This window comes from Neoarius graeffei, chromosome 6, assembly GCF_027579695.1.
Source record: "Neoarius graeffei isolate fNeoGra1 chromosome 6, fNeoGra1.pri, whole genome shotgun sequence".
NCBI lineage: Eukaryota > Metazoa > Chordata > Actinopteri > Siluriformes > Ariidae > Neoarius > Neoarius graeffei.
In genome coordinates this window covers 24,398,040-24,420,650 of record NC_083574.1, presented here as the reverse complement: position 1 = coordinate 24,420,650, position 22,611 = coordinate 24,398,040, and the positions used below count along the sequence as shown (strand labels likewise).

The window sequence follows — 22,611 nt, the reverse complement described above, 5'->3', positions numbered from 1 at the left end:
ATTTATTTACACCAGTTACAATTTAACAATTCAGTCTTGCAGGGCTTCAACATTTTAAGCAGATTTTGCGAAGAATTCCATGTCAAAATTATGATTCAAATGACAAAATATACAGCAATGTTGTAAACTTTTATCTCCCTAAATAATATCTAAAATAAGCTACACTGAATTGTCATTTGCAATACAGTAAATTTCCATCAAATCCTCAAATATGTACATTGTGATCAGGGGCAGATCTAGAAAAATATTTATGGGGTGGCAAGAGGGGGGCAGGAATTTTTGAGGGGTGGCAATGTATTACAGACGTATATACCGTTAGGTCCATTATATATTTGGACACTGACAAAAATTTTGGTTTTTTTTACCTGTTTACTGAAACATATTCAAGTTATACACTGCAAAACCCGATAAGGTCACTGAACTCAAAAATTTTATTGAAACCAATTACGTAAAAATTTTTGAGGTAACAAATTTTTTAAGGTAAGATTTCTTAAAAATTACACTATAGTTACACTTAATTGTAATTTTTAAGAAATCTTACCTTAAATTTAAAGTTACTTACCTCAATTTTTACTAATCGGTTTCAATAAAATTTGAGCTCAGTGACCTTATCGGGTTTTACAATGTAGTTATATAATGGACATGGACATAAAGTCCAGACTTTCAGCTTTCATTTGAGGGTATCCACATTAAAATTGGATGAAGGGTTTAGGAGTTTCAGCTCCTTAACATGTGCCACCCTGTTTTTAAAAGGACCAAAAGTAATTGGACAATTGACTCAAAGGCTATTTCATGGGCAGGTGTGGGAAATTCCTTCATTATGTCACTCAATTAAGCAGATAAAAGGCCTGGAGTTGATTTGAGGTGCGGTGCTTGCATTTGTAAGATTTTGCTGTGAAGAAAACATGCGGTCAAATGTCCATGGTGAAGAGAAACCCCTTCACAACAGCCAACCAAGTGAACAACACTCTCCAGGAGGTAGGCCTATCAATATCCAAATCTACCATAAAGAGAAGACTGCATGAAAGTAAATACAGAGGGTTCACTGCATGGTGCAAGCCACTCATAAGCCTCAAGAATAAAAAGGCTAGATTGGACTTTGCTAAAAAACATCTAAAAAAGCCAGCACAGTTCTGGAAGAACATTCTTTGGACAGATGAAACCAAGATCAACCTCTACCAGAATGATGGAAAGAAAAAAGTATGGTGAAGGCGTGGTACAGCTCATGATCCAAAGCATACCACATCATCTGTAAAACACGGTGGAGACAGTGTGATGGCTTGGGCATGCATGGCTGCCAGTGGCACTGGGTCACTAGTGTTTACTGATGATGTGACATAGGACAGAAGCAGCCGGATGAATTCTGAGGTATTCAGAGACATACTGTGTGCTCAAATGCAGCCAAACTGATTGGTCGGCATTTCATAATACAGATGGATAATGACCCAAAACATAAAGCCAAAGCAACCCAGGAGTTTATTGAAGCAAAGAAGTGGAATATTCTTGAATGGCCAAGTCAGTCACCTGATCTCAACCCAATTGAGCATGCATTTCACTTGTTAAAGACTAAACTTCAGACAGAAAGGCCCACAAACAAACAGCAACTGAACACTGCTGCAGTAAAGGCCTGGCAGAGCATTAAAAAGGAGGAAACCCAGCGTCTGGTGATGTCCATGAGTTCAAGACTTCAGGCAGTCATTGCCAACAAAGGGTTTTCAGCCAAGTATTAGAAAAGAACATTTTATTTACAATTATTTAATTTGTCCAATTACTTTTGAGCCCCTGAAATGAAGGGATTGTGTTTAAAAATGCTTTAGTTCCTCATATTTTTATGCAATCATTTTGTTCAACCCACTGAATTAAAGCTGAAAGTCTGAACTTCAACTGCATCTGAATTGTTTTGTTCACAATTCATTGTGGTAATGTACAGAACCAAAATTAGAAAAATGTTGCCTCTGTACAAATATTTATGGACCTAACTGTGTACTGAATTTAATCACAGTTTGACGACAAATAGTATGTACACACTACAAAAGGGCACGGGCTGCCATTTACAAACTCATACAGAAACTTAATCTCATGCTTTTATTGTTCACAAAGAACACACATTCTCAGATGAGGTCTATACCGTTTCTGGACAGTTTTATACTGTATATGCAAAAGAACAGACACTAAAAAACAACAACAATAACAACACTGCTTCAAGTTCAGCATGATTTTACACCAGTGTCACATTTTATAGTTTTTTTTTCTCACGCTTTGTAAAGGCTCACCAGTGAGCATAACATGAACTTGTCATGCCTACAACAGCTGAATGCGGCGATTTCCATGTTGCTCAGCAAAACGCTTCACATTACATGTATAGTTAGCTAAATAACGTTCTCCAACCTGATTTTTATCCTCTCAAAATCAGCATCGCAACTATGCTAGCACTGTTCATTCATTATAATTTCATTTCTTGATAGATAGTTAATCAGCTTTTATCTCTTTCCTCCCGTGTCTCCTTTCCTCGCGACTCCTGGATCCCTCGCTTCGCGCCTCTCAATTTTCCAAAACAACCAATCTCTGGCGTTATCTTGTGCTGCATTCGCCGCAGTCGGACACTGGAAATTCGCGCACGTAAATGTCAAATTGGACGTAATTTTTCTTTGAATTCGTCGCTGCCAACTGGGGTGGCAGCAGGGGTGGCAAGGCTTTCTTTTAGGGTGGCATTTGCCACCCTATGCCACCCCGGTAGATCCACCCATGATTGTGATTGTCTGATATAAATATCACATGTATCTAAAATTGGCAACTTCAAAGAAAAGAATTATCTTTGCCATAAATATTATACAAATAAATACTTTATGTAAAAGCTGTTCAGACATTTAATACATAAAATAAGGGCTTCAAATAATGTGAATTTTGTCATTTTTTTCACTCAAAAGGAATCATGGGGTCAGACAGGTTTGTCAATGCACAGCAGATATGTACTATTTTGTCCAAAGATGTTATTCCATTATCTTCTGAATTTACAAGAGGTATGGGCACAGTATTGCTCAGTATTGTGTACTTCTGACAAACCATTCCAATAACCCTCTCAACATGGATTCTGGCTGATGCGAGTGCCCTTGTGACCTCCACATCCAATGCACTCATTTGAGACGTTCCCCGAGTAAACGCAGAAATGTTTAAATTTGCAGAAGGCAATCCAACAGCATCACCTCCACCAAACCCTCTGTCTGCTAGTATCAGATCCCCTGGTAAAAGTTCATCCAGAAATCCGCAATGTTCTGTTATGTGTTTGTCGCTGTAGTGACCATCCCACCCTTGAGAAATGAAACAAACTGCGCCTTGTGGGGTAATACCTATCAGATATTTTGAAGAGTTGTGGCTTTTATTCTGCAAACAGGTTTTTGCCTGTGCTTCTACATCACTGGGTTTTTCCTGAAATATTTCAAAACAGTCAATTATAAAGCAGCATTTCTGAAAGTATTGTTGAAATGCAACTGGCAGACTTTGCCACAAATGTTCCCTATCTGGCCAGATCACCAGCGCTGGAACGAGGCGACAGAACATAACATCACATGTGTTACTAAATACTCTGGATGCAGTTTCCAAAGAAATGGAAAATAAGTAGGCTAAAAACCGTAAGTTTAAGTTCAGTCGAAGATGCATACATGTCAGCAGGAACTGCTGGAAAGGTGAACACTTTCTGTTTAAATTCAAATAAGGCCTTATAAATTGGAATGTTGCCATCATAATTCCATATGTTGGAAGACCAGTAAATTGTTCTACTTTGTCATTGTTCTCTGAAAAAGACTCCTGACAAAGAGAGCATTTTTTCAGTTGTTCCTTCAAAATACGATTTTTCTTCCTCAGGATTCTGCATTCAAGCTCAAAAGACAATGTTTCGTTTTCATCTGAATCTTCTGCACTTCCTTCTTCCTTGAGATCTGCAACTTCAGGAGATGATTCAGTGGAATCCGAGGAGCATTCAGAAGGAGTGGTTACATTAGTATCTCGAAAGCCAAGCATTACATATGCTGATGTAACTTTTTTCCTACTGCCACGTTTCCTCTTCTTCAGGTTTTGTTGCTTTTCAGACTTCTGCAATGCTTTTGCATTTTGTTGTTTTGCAGATGACTTTACATAGGTGAAAATGCTCGGCACATAATCAGGTGACAGGGGGTGATCACTTTTCCCTGTAAATCACAAGAAAATATGAATTAGTTCATTTACAAGTTTTTTTTCATTAAACTGATTATTATAGTAGTTTCAAGCATGCTGGGAAGATTAGATGCAAACAATGTAGGGCTAAGAAGTAATATTTTCATTGTTTGCTAAAAACTAAAAGCTCTTTCATTTACGCCGAGTCTATTTATTATAATGAATATTCATTATAATAAGTAGACTCAGTGTAATGAAATAGAGCTGTTCATGCTTTTAGCAAACAATGAAATTTTTAGTATAAATTTTTTTTTTACAGCAATTAGTATAAATATAGAGGTGATGACAGAAAATCGTGCATGCTGATTGGTCGAGAGATTTGGACTATTTCTCAACAATCACCTCGGGCGACTCATCAAAATGGCGGCTAATCGCTTTATCACCAGAAGTGAGGAAGAATGACAAATTATGAAAGAAAATGCTATTCTTAAAAGCACTAAAGATGCTACAAAGTTTGGTCTAAAACTATTCAAAGGTAAGGTGGAATTGTGATTTATTTGATCAATTTCAAAACAAAGTATTTTATGTCAAGTTTATTTGTATAGTGCTTTTAACAATAAACATTGTCGCAAAGCAGCTTTACAGAATTTGAATGACTTAAAACATGAGCTAATGTTATCCCTAATCTATCCCTAATGAGCAAGCCTGTGGCGACAGTGGCAAGGAAAACTCCCTCAGACAGCATGAGGAAAAAACCTTGAGAGGAACCAGACTCAAAAGGGAACCCATCCTCATTTGGGCAACAACAGACAACATGACTATAACATTAACAGTTTTAACATGAAGTCAGTTTTGTTGATGTTCTTCACTGACAGAAATTTGAGTGCAAAACTGTTCAAGACAACCGCAGTCCGAAGGTTAGCAAGTCAACTGTAGTCCTCAGCCATAAAAGCATTACTGCAAGTGTCCAGAGCATCTTCCAAGTGTGACTCTCAACTGTCCATATGGGGCCATCCTCCACAGGACTCTGCACAGACAAGTGACAAGTCTGCACCACACATTACATTTGCATGCTGAAGACTGAATTAAATTATTTAATATGATTTTAAAAATTAATAAAATCACAGGTGTATTTATACTACAATTATCCACCTCAGGCTCAGTGAATAATAACCTCAACCTGGGCGGCACGGTGGTGTAGTGGTTAGCGCTGTCGCCTCACAGCAAGAAGGTCCTGGGTTCGAGCCCTGGGGCTGGCGAGGGCCTTTCTGTGTGGAGTTTGCATGTTCTCCCCGTGTCCGCGTGGGTTTCCTCCGGGTGCTCTGGTTTCCCCCACAGTCCAAAGACATGCAGGTTAGGTTAACCGGTGACTCTAAATTGACCGTAGGTGTGAATGTGAGTGTGAATGGTTGTCTGTGTCTATGTGTCAGCCCTGTGATGACCTGGCGACTTGTCCAGGGTGTACCCCGCCTTCGCCCGTAGTCAGCTGGGATAGGCTCCAGCTTGCCTGCGACCCTGTAGAAGGATAAAGCGGCTAGAGATAATGAGATGAGATGATCTTCACTGAGCTGTGGCAAATAATTGTTAAATTATCCTTAATTCATACAATTGTAACTAATGACTGCTGGGCTTCAAGAAACATTATTTAAGCTTATTAAAAAATTCAAGGGGATTTAAATTTCAGAACTGGATTTTAAATAAAACAGGAAAGGATTATGGCTGGATCTAATAGCTAATATTAATAAATAAACCCATGTTTAATAGGCCTACAGCTTGTGGAGAATCAAAACGAGGCAAATTCCCCTTGATCATAGATAATTATTTTTATTCATTTATTACACCAAATACGAACATGCTGACCCCTTCCTCCTCTTCACTGATGATCTAATACAGATAACACAATACATCTAATAATACCAGGAACAACATGCACTGTAATATTTATTCTGATTTCCTTGATCCTGCAACTAGCTTTTTTTTTTTTTTTTAAATAAATAGCCTTTTAACTACACGTCACTGCAGATGCAGGCCGACATACTGGGGAAGCTTTACTATCTAGTCCAGGGGTTCTCAACCTTTTCTACTTTAAGGCCCACCTATTCATACTTGTATCGAGTCAGGGCTCATTAAAAAAAGATGCCCAATTATTTTGGCTCATATATTCTATTAGAATCTAATAAGCTATTGTAAAGTGTATTAATGGGCTGCAAAATCACTCCCTGTTACAGATGGGAGCCCAGGAATTAAATAAATGCAATAAAAACAAACTGTTTTTAATTGTAGGTATTATATTTAAAACTGTATGAATGCGCCAGAAGCCAAACCATGCATGCAGGGCATTCTCAGTCAAAAGGGGTTAATGATCCAAAAGTGGAATCTGGTCGATTAACACGAGAACTTATTGCCATGTTTGTGTATAGAAAACAAGCAAGTTATTAAAACCAAGAAGTACACTCAAAAGAAGTGGATATAGAAACCACTCAGTGGGATAGATCCTTACACGTTAACAAAGAAGGATTTTTCCTAGCTAAATTTGATATTAGAATAAATTTTGATCCTACTGTAGCCATAACTAAATACAAAGACAATAGATATGCATACTATTAATTAACTTAATGTGAAGATAATTAACAGTTTCAGACTTTGATTGTATATAGTCTTTTGTATTTGTAATTATTTGTATCTGTACATGCACGACCCCACCAGCTCTGCTGATCAATTATTGTGTTTAAATAAAGTCATTCATTCATTAGGAGTTGGAAAATTATCCATCCGTTGAGTTCTCCAACATCTCAAACTACCTGGTGCTGAGGACCTCATTCTACACAGACAAACAGATGAAAACTTGGAAGAGCACAACTTTTTATATATGGCTGGGTTAAAGATCTGGGGATCAGGACACTACAAGATAAATCCTGTATCATTTTTGCCCAGGTAAGGAGGAATTTCTGGGCTTTTTGTCCACGTATTTGTGATGATTGCTAGGATGCTACAAGTTTTTGTATCAGGTGTAAACAAACCACAGCCGCTTGATTCTCAATCCTCCCTGCTTTTCTCTTCCAGCAGGCTTCACAGATGCATATAATTTACCCATAAACGTATTTGTTTATTCTGCACACTGCGCAAGCACTCTCTCTCGGTGTGCGCGCACGTGCAAGGGTTAAATGCAGAGGTGGAATGTGAAAAAATAAAGGCTTGTTCTTAATTTACCCACAAATGTATTTATTCCACTGAAATTGTTCGGCACAACAGCTACCAGATTTGGGACACTACGACATCCTGAACTATTTAGTATTTGGCTTCAAACTTGAAAAAAAAAATTCACAGCCCATCCAGTGGTTGAGAAACACTGATCTAGACCAAAGTTCTGTCCACATTACATCAACTTACGGACATACTGAATGTGAACTTGAGTATCCTGGCATAACCAGTCCTCAGCAGCGTAAGGTGTTCTGTCGAATGAATAATAAAAAACTGACTACTTTTGTGTTTATATTTGGACATAATATAATAAATGTTTAGATGGGTGAACTGATCAAATTTTGGCAAATTCTGGCAGTATTTGAAAGTGATATTGCCATCTATACACACACACACACACACACCATCTTTCCTGTAGCTAAGAAAATGGCATACTGAGTTCTCAATAGTTACAACTACGACATCATAGTTGAGGGGATTTTTCCAAGAAATGGGATTTCCCACATATTAGCGTCTTCCATTCTGTGTTACTACTACATATACATCTACCTACACAGGGACCAAAAAAAAAAAAAAACCAACCCCCCACTCAGGTTCCTTTTAATACTGAATGTAGTGAACACTATGATATAATAATAAAATCAAACAAGTCCTAAATTAATTACAATTTACTGCATAATAACAATAATAAATGATTCTAACACTCCAATTATTAGAAAATATTTCCAAACAAATTAATATTTCCTAAACATTAAAAATGACAAATTTCAAGAAAACCTAAATAACATCAGGCAATATCATTTATAGCTATATCAAACAAAATAAGATCAAAGTAACAATTCAATAGTTTAAAAAAAGCCAATGTGTATTAAAGAAAATGAGATGAGATGTTAGTGTCAAGACTGAGGAATAATCTACAAGTCATTGAACTCTATCAGGATCAATTCATGTGTGATGTGAATTATGTGACCAATAAATACTGTTAAGACATGACTGTGAGAATGAAGTGAAAATGGAAAATATGAGAAAATCCTGTTTCAACAAGTGAAGTCGTTCTATTTACGACACGTAAATAGAAAGGAAAAAGAAGAGAAAGAGAAAAATACACTGTATAAGAGAAAAACTGAAACAATCTCTAAAAATAGAGTAGTAAAAGAGCCGTTCAAAAAAAAAAAAAAACATCAGGGACTGAACTGGGGGGGGGGGGGGGGGACAAAAAACAATACAATAAGAACAAAGGCGAGTGCTATAAAGATATATAAGGAATGTGGGTAAAGTTGAGAAAATAAGAGGTAATGAAAGGGAAAAAGTCAGGAAATAATTTTCTCGGGGTAAATTTGATCGGATACAATGATTTAAATCAAAAGTGTGGTAATATGGCGGCTAGATGGCTTCACTTGTCTGTACAGTGGGGAATGGGCTATGAGCCATCCAGACCTTTTACATAGAAATCAGTGAATAAAATGCCATCAAGAAACACAGTTCTATCAAGAACAGGTTACAGGACGATACACCAAGGCTTAATTTAGATCTATGGAATTTTTTTTTATAACCGAATGGTCTTGAGCTAGAAAAAGTGCACCGAGCTTCCACACTAACCTGATATGAAATGTTCCCCTCACACAGGAATGTTTTGTAGGCATCCAGACTTCACATTTAACTGCAGCGCTCCATATTTCTGGGTTCACCGGGAAACGGTGAAAAGTTAATTTAGGTTTATCTCCACGTTTGTTATTACATCCAAAAGGGTCACTTCTAGTTTATCTGTAGATGTTTACTGAATTAAGTTTACAATCACTCTCGCGCACACTCAAGTTTATTTTTATAGTGCTTTTAACGATAGACATTGTCGCAAAGCAGCTTTACAGAAATTGAATGACTTTAAACATGAGCTAATTTTATCCCTAATCTATCCCCAATGAGCAAGCCTGTGGCAACAGTGGCAAGGAAAGACTCCCTCAGATGACATGACGAAACCTCGAGAGGAACCAGACTCAAAAGGGAATCCATGCTCATTTGGGTGATAACAGACAACATGATTATAAATAACTCACTTCTATAACATTATCCTATATAGTCACAAAGTATAACTGTGAAACCAGGAAGTTCATTATAGTTTTAACATGAAGTCTGTTTTGTTGAAGTTATAAACTGTTCATTGATGTAAATTTGAGTGCAAAACCATTCATGACAACTGCAGTCCTAAAGTTAGCAAGTTAACTGTAGTCCTCAGTCATAAAAGCATTACTGTAAGTGTCCAGAACCATCTTCCAAGTGCGACTTTCATCTGTCCATATGATGACTGTCATCCAGAGGAGCAAAGTGATGAGACTCCAGCCAGACGTAGGGCATCAGGATGGATCAGGCGGTTCTGAGGAGCAGAAGAGGTCAGGATCTCGATCTCAGGATCGACATGTAACTCAGACGGACAGACCGAGTTTGTTAAACACAAAGCTATCTGGCAACATGGCCACAAACAAATTCGCAGTTCTTTAGGGTTTTTTGTTGGCGCAGTGGGCAAACCAACTTAAAAAGGTGCATTACCGCCACTGACTGGGCTGGAGTGTGGAACAGTAGGCAGATTCCACAGAAAGTGGGACAAGATGTCCCACAAAACAAAATTTGATTTAAAAAAAAAGTCATAATTGTGAATTCTTTCATTTATGATTTAAAAACAAATGTTCAAAACAAATTTTAGACCTAGATCATCGATATTTTGGTCAAAAAGTGGATTTAAAAGTTCGACCATAATGCTAATGTTACATGGACGGAAAACTTGCGATTTGAGGACAGAAAGCAAGCATGTCTTTTTTTTTTTTTTACTTTTTGCTACTTTAATAATGTGTGTTCAGATACATAGTGGCTATCTTCAAGACATCAAATTTACTGCATTTTTCAAATGATTTCGTCATCTCTGTGTGGTTTCTCATTTCGGGTTTGGTGATAAATTAATTTGACTTACTTAAAAAAAAATTATATATACAAGTTCCTTATTCAAACTAAAGTATGCCCATATAAAAATAAAATCATTAGGTATAACGGAGCAGTGGGTATTTGTCATTCCCCCCCCAAAACCGTACTTTCAGGAAGCAGGTGATCGGCCACCAAGCCTGCCAAGAGCGCTCGTCGTCGGCTACGTCCGGAGGGACGAACACCCTGGTCTGTCCACTACGCCGTTAAAACAAATAAATAAATAAAATCCATGGCTCCAGCCAGCTTTTAAACGTTCATAACTCGGCCACCGGCGGTCCCAGCAAAGCCAAATTTTACAGGCACCTCCCTCTACTCCAGCCCTTTCAAACCAGCATAGGTATGGCCTGGTAGGATGGTGCCAGGGGCAAAGACAGGTTTTTAATTTGGGCACCATGGCGAGCGTAGCGAGCCAAATTTTTTTTTTTTTTTACTATTTTCGCGCGTAGTGTGCCGAAAATTTTTGACGTATCATTTTTAGTAATTTTTTTAACCAATTATAAATATATCGAGCAATATAAATAATAGAAATTACATAATCATGTGCAAGTATAAAGTAGTGCTGTATCTAAAAAGTCAAAAGTTTTTTAAGCCTAATTATGATCACAGCATCTATTTGGGTGCACATTATTTCAATTCAACTTCCAATATAATTTGGTATAAATGGGATAAAAATAATTTTCACTTAAGTTTAAAAATAAGCTGGTACAAAGCAGATTACATAAAAGTCTCACATAAAATATGTAATGAAAATCCATAGCGTACCTGGCAACTGTAGGGCAGCCGTTGCAGACAAGTCAATGACCTCGACCTTGTCAACAATATCGTCTGATGTCTTCTGACTGTTCTGTCGTGTGATAAACCTCCCCATTCCCTCGCCTGTAGACTTAATAATGCCATCAATTGTGCGTTTTCCATGAATATATGAACTGCTGTTCTTATGTGATTTGTCTTAGGTCTACCACGACCCGGCATGACGACCACTTGTCAATCTATACTATCAACAGTATCACAAACCGACAGCCACGTGTTATCATGAATCGTTGAGAATTTCACAACATAAACAAAGGAAGTATATTTTACGACATTCAGACGTCAGAGACTCAGACACGGTTTACAGTAATCGCTAGATGCATTTCATGTTCACTTAATGTTATGAAGCAAGTGAACAACAAATTGAAACATATATGCCAAAAAAAGACATTTAACAATAATTTAAAAATATTTTGGATTCTCCACCCTTATGAAACAGGATTTTTTCTTCTAATTTGGGCGATTTTCGTATGTTCTATTTTGGGCCTTTTGACAAGCCCGTAATTTGGGCGCCGTTATACGATATGTAATTGGGGCTGTATTTGCCACTGGGTGCCTTGGCCAGTCATTCGCCACCGTGCAAGTGCTGCTCAGCGACTTAAGTTTTGATTTGATCCATGGCTCCAGCCCACCTTTAAACGTTTATAACTTGGACACTGAAGGAGGCAGCAAAACCAAATTTCGTAGGCATTTCTAGACAGGGGTCACCGTTAGATGCAATTGAATACATAGCTGAACAATGCTGCGTATTCTTGCTAGTGTTACAAGGATGATTATCTTAGATTTTTAAGTAGAAAAACTGGCCACCCTTGTGTTCATGCCTCAAAGGGTCGGATGTAAATGACTCCATGCGCAGTATATTTCATCGATTCTTCCGGGTGCCTATAAAATGGAGGTTCGGCTCAGAACAAAAAGCGACACAGTGGACAGAAATGTTTGCTTGTCAAATCAGCCTACTGCAATGCGAAAGATATTCACAACAATTAAAAATATTTCCAAATGAAGAACTATTGAGTAACTACAGCATTGTTTCCTACAACAAATCACACAGTTCTGACATTCTGGGATCAGTTGCAAACGTTACGATGATGGACAGAATCCATGAAATGTTCGCAAATTGAATAATACATTGCATTGGGCTAGTGAGACCATTTTCCGTCCATGTAGGATACATTTTTGGGAATAAAATAATTTTTAATGAAAAAAGTACAAAATAAAAAGAACAAGTATGCTTTAGCTGCTGGGTAAATTTATTTTCTATTCATTTGGGATATTTTCTTTGAAATACAGAGGACTAGACATTTTTTGTATGCTTTTCAAGAAAACTCATCTGATGGGAACACTTTCTATGGAACCTGCCAGGAGATATTGGAAGAGTGAAAAAAACCTACATTCTTTTAGCTATCTCTGTTTCTTTTAAATACTTGATATAAATACAGTGATACATCTGACTGATTTTCAAATGATTGAAAAAGCTGATTTCTCTCATGTTCATACTACTTGTAGTGGAGTAGTATATGTTCTACAGTTTCTGGATGGCTACAGTGTATACATTTCCCAGCGGGATGTTTGCCCATTGTGCTTAGAGAATAGTTAAGCCCTGTATGTCCTATTCTTAAAGATAGACTGCCTTTCAGATTTTTCAAGTTTAGATCATAAAAATAATTTTACCTGACACCCAATTATTTTTGTTTAGTGGCCAGAAAGCTACTGAATTCAAATCAATCACAGTCTTCCAATTTTATTAGGTTGTTTTTTATTTTTATTTTTTATAAATAGAACAATGAATGAATTTAGGGCCAACATGGCCCTAAATTCTCCACTATTTTTTCCTGCTTCAACATGACCCAATTCAAGATACTACGTCGTGCATCATGTGGTGGGCTTTCCCCATTTGTGCAAGGCATTGTGGGATACAAATTTGAAACAGTAGAGAAAGACGGAGGACGCAAGTGTGCGAATGAAACGTAAAAGACCGACTACAGTAATGGAAAGAGAGAAGAAAAGACATTATGTTGCAAAGGAAAGGAAATGCAGGACCAAACTAATAAATATCGGTGGTCAGTGAGCACCTCAGTGTGATCAGCTGATTCTGCTTAATCCAGTCGGGATTAAGCAGAATGTCATAGGACCGACCCATAATGGTGGTCACACCCTTGATCTAATACTAACATTCAGATTAAATGTAGACAATATAGTCATACTTCCACAGTCTGAAGTTATCTCAGATCATTGTCTCATCTCATTCAAAATATGTCTGAGTAATAATATATGCACCTCACCACGCTACTGTATTAAACGTACTTTCACGTCAACTACTGCACAGAGCTTTATAAATGATCTCCCAGAGCTGTCAACTTTGATTGGGTCACTGTCAGCCCCTGCAAAACTTGATCAGGCAACTGAATGCTTAGAGTCAACATTCCGCCATACTTTAGATAATGTAGCTCCTCTAAAAAGGAAAATGGTCAGAGACAAAAAATTAGCACCCTGGTATAATGATGACACTCGCACATTAAAACAGACCACTCGAAAATTGGAACGTAAATGGCGTCAAACAAAATTGGTAGTGTTCAAATTAGCTTGGAAGGAGAGCTTCCTGAAGTATAGAAAAGCTCTTAGTGGTGCAAGATCAACATATTTCTCCTTCCTAATAGAAGATAACAAAAATAATCCTAGATTCCTATTTAATACTGTAGCAAAATTAACCAGGAATAAGTCCACTATCAACACATGCACACCTGCAGTATGTAGTAGCAACGACTTCATGAATTTTTTTAATGACAAAATTGAGAATATCCGACAAAAAATTCAAACTACTAATTTAAGGTTAGACAATGAAAGTGACCTTGTAGTTAACAATATAACTGTATCAGATCATCAGTTAGAATGTTTTACTCCCCTAAAAGAAACTGAATTACTTTCATTAATCTCTACATCAAAAGCCTCAACTTGCGTACTAGATCCCTTACCGACACATCTATTCAAACAGATAATGCCTGGAGTAACTGAACCGCTTCTAAAAATAATAAATTCTTCTCTTATGATTGGCTATGTACCCAAATCCTTTAAACTAGCAGTTATCAAACCCCTGATTAAAAAACCTGACCTTGATCCCTGTCAGCTGTCCAATTATCGGCCAATATCAAACCTCCCCTCCCCTCCCCTCCCCTCCCCTCCAAGATCCTTGAAAAAGCTGTGGCACAGCAGTTATGCTCATATTTACATAGGAATAACATCCATGAAATGTATCAGTCAGGATTTAGACCTCATCATAGCACAGAGACAGCACTGGTTAAAGTAGTAAACGACCTACTGTTGGCATCTGATCAGGGCTATGTCTCACTACTTGTGTTGCTTGACCTTAGTGCAGCATTTGATACCATTGATCATTCCATTCTTCAGGATAGACTAGAAAATGTTGTGGGAGTTAAGGGAATGGCCCTCTCCTGGCTCAGGTCTTATCTAACTGATCGTTATCGGCATGTTGATATAAATGGTGATATTTCTAGACGTACCGAGGTAAAGTTTGGTGTTCCACAAGGTTCTGTCTTGGGTCCACTGCTTTTTTCTCTATATATGTTACCTCTGGGCGATATTATTCGTAAACATTTGTGGCAGCGGGGGCGTGGTCAAGCGCCGGTCTGTGACAGGAGGGCGGAGTCAGGGAAGGTAAGTGGCAGAATCACGACACCTGAGAGCAATTAACCTGTGTTTGTGTGTCTTCCCAGTGACCGCGTCCTATATCAGGAGGGAGAGCGAGAGCGGAAGGAGCTCACCCCTGGACGAGACGCTGATGTGTGTGTCTCTGTGCGTCCGACACATATTGCTAAAACTGAAAAGTGTGGCAATAAAAGCCTTGTTTCACCTAATCTCTGTCCTGCCGTCCTCTGTGCTCCACCCACCCACAGGGAAATTACCACAGTGGTGCTGAAACCCGGGACAGTGGAGCACCAAACCAGCAGCCCCATGGAATCCTCCCCGTTCGCCGATCTGGTCCATGCCCTCGCCACGGCTCAGCAAAGCCAGCACCAGGCGCTCGTCACGCTCCGAAAGGAGCAGGAGCGACGCTTCGAAGCCCTGGTGCTGGCCCAGCAGGAAGATCGCGAGGCGTTCCAGCATCTCACGTTGGCGGGGTCCACCAGCGCTCCGGCCGCGGGCCCGTCTCCCCTCATTGTCACCAAGATGGGCCTGCAGGACGACCCCGAGGCATTCATCACGTTGTTTGAACAGGTCGCCGAAGCCTCGGGGTGGCCGATGGAGCAGCGCGCGGCGCGCCTCCTCCCCCTGCTCACGGGAGAGGCACAGCTGGCCGCGCAACAGCTCCCCGCCGACTGGCCTACGCGGACCTCCGCCGGGCCGTCCTCCAGCGTGTGGGGCGCACAGCGGAGCAACAGCACTAGCGCTTCCGCGCGCTGCAACTGGAGGAAGTCGGCCGGCCGTTCGCGTTCGGCCAGCAGCTCCGGGACGCCTGCTGGCGGTGGCTGAGGGCCAACAATCACGACGCCGAGGGAATCGTCGACCAGGTGGTACTGGAACAGTTCATCGCCCGCTTACCAGCCGGAACCGCGGAGTGGGTCCAGTGCCACCGCCCGGCGTGGCTGGATCAGGCAGTCGAGCTGGCGGAGGATCATCTGGCGGCTGTCCCGGCGGCAGGACAGCAGATGGCATCGTCTCTTCTCTCCTCTTCTCTCTCTCTCCCTCTCCTCCTGTGTCCCGTCCTCGCCCCATTCCCCCACCGCGGAGGCGGGGGCCAGCACCACCCCAGCCAGCCCGCCGCAACCGCGGTGCCCTCCCGTTTCTCCCTTCTGTGTCTGTCTCTCCCCCACCTCAGGTGAGTGAGCCCCAGATCACCGGTGCAGAGGGAAAGCCCGGGCCGGTTTGCTGGCGCTGCGGGGAGCCGGGCCACCTTCAACAGCAGTGCACAGCAATGGAAGTGGGCGCGGTGGTTCGGATCCCCGATGCGCCAGAGGCTGCCCTCGATCAGGCCGGAGCGTATCGCATACCGGTGAGTATCCAAGGGGCTACATATCAGGTGTTGGTGGATTCTGGTTGTAATCAGACCTCAATTCGCCAAAGCCTGGTTCAAAACAAGGCATTGGGGGGAGCACAAGGAGTGAAGGTGTTGTGTGTGCATGGGGATGTTCACAGCTACCCTTTGGTGTCGGTCCACATTTTTTTTTCAGAGGGGAAAAATTTATAGTGAAGGCGGCGGTTAATCCTCGCCTTACCCACTCGTTAATGTTGGGGACCGATTGGCCGGGATTTCGGGGTTTAATGACACGCTTAGTAGAGAGTGGGTCCTGCTATTTGACAGGGGGAGGTCCCGGTGTCGCTTTGGCGGGAGCAGCTGTCACAGAGCCGTCTACGTCATCTCCGCATCAGAGTGAGGAGCCGCCGGCTCCTCCTCTCTCTATTGGGGAATCCCTCGTGGATTTCCCATTAGAGCAGTCACGAGACGAGACTCTGCGGCATGCGTTAGACCAAGTGAGAGTAATCGATGGTCAAACGCTCCAGCCGAACGCCACCCCGTCCTTCCCCTACTTCGCGATTATGAAGGATAGATTATACCGAGTGACGCAGGACACTCAAACTAAAGAGCGAGTCACGCAGCTTTTAATTCCAAAAAGCTGCCAGGAATTGGTATTCCAGGCGGCTCACTTTAATCCCATGGCTGGACACTTGGGGCAGGATAAAAACACTAGCCCGAATAATGGCCCGATTCTATTGGCCGGGGATTCGCGGTGATGTCCGTAGGTGGTGTATGGCATGCCGCGAATGCCAGTTAGTAAACCCAGCGGCCATTCCAAAAGTGCCTTTGCGCCCTCTACCGTTAATCGAGACCCCGTTTGAGAGAATTGGGATGGATCTCGTCGGGCCATTAGATCGGTCAGCACGAGGGTACCGCTTTATATTAGTTCTGGTGGACTATGCAACGCGATACCCGGAAGCCGTGCCTCTGCGCAATATCTCAGCACGCAGTATTGCAGAGGCGCTCTTCTGCGTCATCTCCCGAGTTGGAATCCCGAAAGAGATTCTGACTGATCAAGGCACTACGTTTATGTCACGAACACTGCGCGAACTGTATGGGTTATTGGGGATTAAGCCGATCCGCACCAGCGTGTATCACCCACAAATGGATGGTTTAGTAGAACGATTCAACTGCACCCTCAAAAATATTATTAAGAAATTCGTAAGTGAGGACGCACATAATTGGGATAAGTGGCTCGAACCCTTGCTGTTCTCAGTGCGAGAGGTCCCCCAAGCCTCCACGGGGTTCTCCCCGTTCGAATTATTATATGGGCGTAAGCCGCGCGGCATCCTGGACGTGCTGCGGGAAAATTGGGAGGAGGGACCTTCACAAAGTAAGAACGAAATTCAGTACGTTATGGACCTGCGCGCAAAACTCCACACGCTCACCCACCTAACTCAGGAGAATTTGCGGCAGGCCCAGGAACGGCAAGCCCGCCTGTACAACAAGGGTACGCGCCTTAGAGAGTTCACTCCGGGAGATAAGGTACTCGTACTGTTGCCCACGTCGAGCTCCAAATTGATCGCCAAGTGGCAAGGACCCTTTGAGGTCACACGGCGAGTCGGGGATGTCGACTATGAGGTGAGGCGAACGGACAGGGGTGGGGCGCTACAGATTTACCACCTCAATCTGCTTAAACTCTGGAACGAGGAGGTCCCTGTGGCGTTGGTGTCGGTAGTTCCGGAGAAGGCGGAGCTGGGGCCGGAGGTTCAAAAAGGAACATTGGCATCACGTACCTCTCCGGTCCCCTGTGGAGACCACCTCTCCCCGACCCAACTCACGGAGGTCGCCCAGTTGCAGACCGAGTTTTCGGATGCGTTCTCGCCCCTGCCCGGTCGCACTAACCTCATAGAGCACCACATAGAGACGCCCCCGGGGGTGGTAGTGCGTAGCCGCCCTTACAGGCTACCCGAACACACACACACAAAAAAAAAAGGTGGTTCGGGAAGAACTTCAGACCATGCTCGAAATGGGCATCGTCGAGGAGTCCCACAGTGACTGGAGCAGCCCGGTGGTCTTGGTACCCAAGGCCGACGGGTCGGTCCGGTTCTGTGTGGACTATAGGAAAGTCAACGCGGTGTCTAAATTCGACGCGTACCCAATGCCTCGTATTGATGAGTTGCTCGATCGACTCGGCACTGCTCACTTTTATTCGACACTGGATTTGACGAAGGGATATTGGCAGAGCCCCTTGACTCCACTATCCCGAGAAAAAACGGCCTTTTCCACACCGTTTGGTTTACACCAATTCGTCACCCTTCCGTTTGGGCTGTTTGGGGCGCCCGCGACGTTTCAGCGGCTGATGGACAGAGTCCTCCGCCCTCACGCCACATATGCGGCAGCGTATTTAGATGACATAATCATCTATAGCAATGACTGGCAGCGGCACCTCAAACATCTGAGGGCCGTCCTTAGGTCGCTGAGGCGAGCGGGGCTCACAGCCAACCCAAAGAAGTGTGCGATTGGGCGGGTAGAAGTACGGTACCTGGGCTTCCACTTGGGCAACGGGCAGGTGCGTCCCCAAATTAATAAGACGGCAGCAATTGCGGCCTGCCCGAGGCCCAAGACCAAAAAGGGGGTGAGACAGTTCCTGGGGCTGGCTGGCTATTATCGTAGGTTTATACCTAATTATTCGGACGTCACCAGCCCGCTGACTGATCTCACTAAAAAGGGGGCACCAGATCCGGTCCAGTGGACGGAGCAGTGCCAGCGGGCTTTCTCAGAGGTAAAGGCTGCACTGTGTGGGGGGCCACTTCTACACTCCCCTGACTTTTCTCTCCCCTTTATGTTGCAGACTGATGCGTCGGACAGAGGGCTGGGGGTGGTTTTGTCCCAGGAGGTGGAGGGGGAGGACCGCCCTGTCCTGTATATCAGCAGGAAGCTGTCGGTGCGTGAGGGGTGCTACAGCACCATAGAGAAAGAGAGTGTCTGGCCATCAAGTGGGCGGTTCTCACCCTCCGGTACTACCTGCTGGGGCACCCTTTCACCCTCTGTTCGGACCACGCGCCCCTCCAGTGGCTCCACCACATGAAAGATGCCAACGCGCGGATCACCCGTTGGTATCTGGCGCTCCAACCCTTTAATTTCAAGGTGGTCCACAGGCCGGGGGCGCAGATGGTCGTGGCGGACTTCCTCTCCCGTCAAGGGGGGGGGGGGGGGGGGGGAGTCGGCTGCAGGCCGGACGGCCACCCGGCCTGAGTCGGACGGTGGGGGTATGTGGCAGTGGGGGCGTGGTCAAGCGCCGGTCTGTGACAGGGGGGCGGAGTCAGGGAAGGTAAGTGGCAGAATCACGACACCTGAGAGCAATTAACCTGTGTTTGTGTGTCTTCCCAGTGACCGCGCCCTATATCAGGAGGGAGAGCGAGAGCGGAAGGAGCTCACCCCTGGACGAGACACTGATGTGTGTGTGTCTCTATGCGTCCGACACATATTGCTAAAACTGAAAAGTGTGGCAATAAAAGCCTTGTTTCACCTAATGTCTGTCCTGCCGTCCTCTGTGCTCCACCCACCCACACGGAAATTACCACAACATTGTATTAGTTTCCACTGTTATGCTGATGACACACAGTTGTATGTCTCTGCAAAACCTGATGAGAGACACCAGCTTAATAGAATTGAGGAATGTGTTAAGGACATTAGACACTGGATGCTTATTAATTTCCTTCTGCTTAACTCTGACAAGACTGAAGTACTTGTGCTAGGACCACATACAGCTAGAAGTAAGTTTTCTGATTACACAGTGACTCTGGATGGCCTTTCTGTTTCTTCACGTGCAGCAGTAAAAGACCTCGGAGTGATTATTGACCCCAGTCTTTCATTCGAAACTCACATTGATAACATCACCGAATAGCTGTCTTTCATCTCAGAAATATTGCAAAGATAAGAAATTTAATGTCATTGCATGATGCAGAAAAACTAGTCCATGCTTTCGTTACCTCCAGGTTGGATTATTATAATGCCTTACTGTCTGGATGTTCCAATAAGTGCATAAACAAGCTCCAGTTAGTTCAAAATGCAGCAGCAAGAGTCCTTACTAGAACTAGAAAATATGACCACATCACGCCTGTCTTATCCACACTGCATTGGCTCCCAATCAAATTTCGTATTGATTATAAAATACTACTATTGACCTTTAAAGCACTAAATGGTCTCGCACCACAGTACCTGAGTGAACTTCTACTCCTCTATGACCCGCCACGCCTACTTAGATCAAAAGGTGCAGGCTATCTGCTGGTACCTCGTATAGTGAAGGCTACATCAGGGGGCAGAGCCTTTTCTTACAAAGCCCCACAGTTATGGAACAGCCTTCCAAGTAATGTTCAGGAATCAGACACAGTCTCAGCATTTAAGTCTAGGCTGAAAACATATCTGTTTAGTCAAGCCTTTTGTTAATGGTATTTATGAGGTAAAGGAGTAGATCTGGAGGGTCCTCAGACATAGAGTGTTTTGGTAAACTGGGATGTATGGATGCTGTCAGTCCCCACTCGCTTGCTCACTCGAATTTGTTGACGGTGTAGTGGCTGGCTGCTTTATGTCCCGGGGCTCCCTCATGCCTGTGTTACCTTCTGGCTCTCTCCTTTTAGTTCTGCTGTCATAGTTAGTTGCAGGAGTCCCTGCTTGTACTCGGTGCAATATGTATACTGCTCCTACTTATTCAGGTGACATTGGGCATACCTAACAACCTGTGTTTTCTTTCCCTCCCCCCCACCCCAAATCTGTCCCTCTGAGTTACATGGAGTCAACAGGAAATCTTTTGGTGGAGAGCTCGACTGGCTATCGTAGCCTGCAGGGAATCGGTCGTTAGACATTCTGTCGCATGTCCCAGACCCGGTGAAATGTAACTGAATTGTCTTGGCCAGCCCTAAGGGTCCCATCTGCATCTCATCATTGCTGAGGAGTGTGCTCCCATCACCCAATCAAGCATCCAGCCAGAGCAGGTCATGATATTTTTTTACCATATTAACATGCCATTGTTGTGTGTTATGCCTGATGTAAAGACTCTCGTCTCTGCGAGCCTACCACACAGATTTAATACTTGTCATTTTTAGGGCATACCTAACAACCTGTGTTTTCTTTCTCCCTCTCTTCCCCCCCCAATCTGTCCCTCTGAGTTACATGTTGATCCTAGGATTGAGATGCTGGCCTCTTCTGCCCCTCGGACCTGCTTGATCCATCCTGGTGCCCTGTGTCTGGTCGGAGTTTTATCGCACCGCTCCTGTGAAGGACGGCCCCATGAGGACAGCTGAGGGTTATACCTGTTAAAACTGTTAATATTATAGTCAGGCTGTCTGTTGTTGCCCAAATGAGGATGGGTTCCCTTTTGAGTCTGGTTCCTCTCGAGGTTTCTTCCTCATGTCGTCTGAGGGAGTTTTTCCTTGCCACCGTCGCCACAGGCTTGCTCATTGGGGATAGATTAGGGATAAAATTAGCTCATGTTTTAAGTCATTCAAATTCTGTAAAGCTGCTTTGCGACAATGTTTATTGTTAAAAGCGCTATACAAATAAACTTGAAACTTGATCAGCTGTTCAATTAGCGACAGAATGATGTAACTGTCAGTGCATGGTCAAGGTAAACCTGTAGATGGCAGTAATGCAACACTGGATGCCAGCTGCCGTGAAGCCCAAAAGAAGAAGGAAAAGAAGGTAAACCTGCGCATGTGCACACTGGACTTCCTCTGTCTGCTTGACTGCACGAAGTGAGCCATTTCATCATAGGCGTAGAATTGGGTATGGACGTGTCCATACCAATATCAAACGACGGCTGATATGTCCCTACCAATATTTCTGATTGAAGAAGAAGGGAAAAAAAAAAATCAAAGTCATCACACCCCATGTGCAGTACACTAATGGTTACTGTAGGTTTCCACTGGGCGAAACACCATGCAAAATTTGCTCATGAATATTTGCTCTGGGGGTGTGGTCGCGAAAACAGCAAGCACGTTTGGCTACCATGTCAATTAGCAAGTGCGATTGCAGTGCAGTGACCGGCTGCTAGCTAACAAGCGAGCAAATTGTCCTTGAGGAACGTAACGATAGATTAGCTTGTAAAATGAATCAGTTAACAACAGTTCGTATTCAGTGTGTAAAACCGACAGCATACGAATATGACCGTTTTCGAAGTTTGTGTGGCATGTAAATAACAATCCGACTTGATACTGACAACAACTGGTGTTCAATAAGGTCACAAAGACATTATTAAATCATATGTGTTTGGCTCTTTTGGCCCTTTTCCACTACCCTTTTTCAGCTCACTTCAGCTCGCTTCAGCTCACTTCAGCCCGACACGGCTCGCGTTTCGACTACCAAAAAACAGCACGACTCAGCTCGCTTCAGCCCTGCTTAGCCCCTAAAACTCGCACCGTTTTGGAGTGGGGCTGAAGCGAGCCCAACCGAGCCGAGTGAGGCTGGGGGCGTGAGCAGACACTCCCCTGTGCACTGATTGGTGA

The 22,611-nt window shown here is 43.0% G+C and overlaps 1 protein-coding gene across 4 annotated transcripts in view; it reads right to left on the bottom strand.

Annotated features, from left to right (window-relative positions):
• Positions 1-603: 603 nt before the first annotated feature.
• Positions 604-22,611, bottom strand: part of LOC132887819 (uncharacterized) — a 37,893-nt gene continuing 15,885 nt past the window's right edge. For 2 of the 4 annotated variants that reach the window (XM_060923478.1, XM_060923479.1), the window contains one exon: positions 604-4,184. In XM_060923478.1, the coding sequence (XP_060779461.1) occupies positions 2,917-4,184 (1,268 nt within the window). In that variant the 3' untranslated portion in view covers positions 604-2,916. Of the gene's footprint in view, positions 4,185-5,022; positions 5,177-8,221; positions 9,722-22,611 lie in introns of those variants that run through there. The other 2 variants (XM_060923480.1, XM_060923481.1) reach the window with 2 other exon arrangements.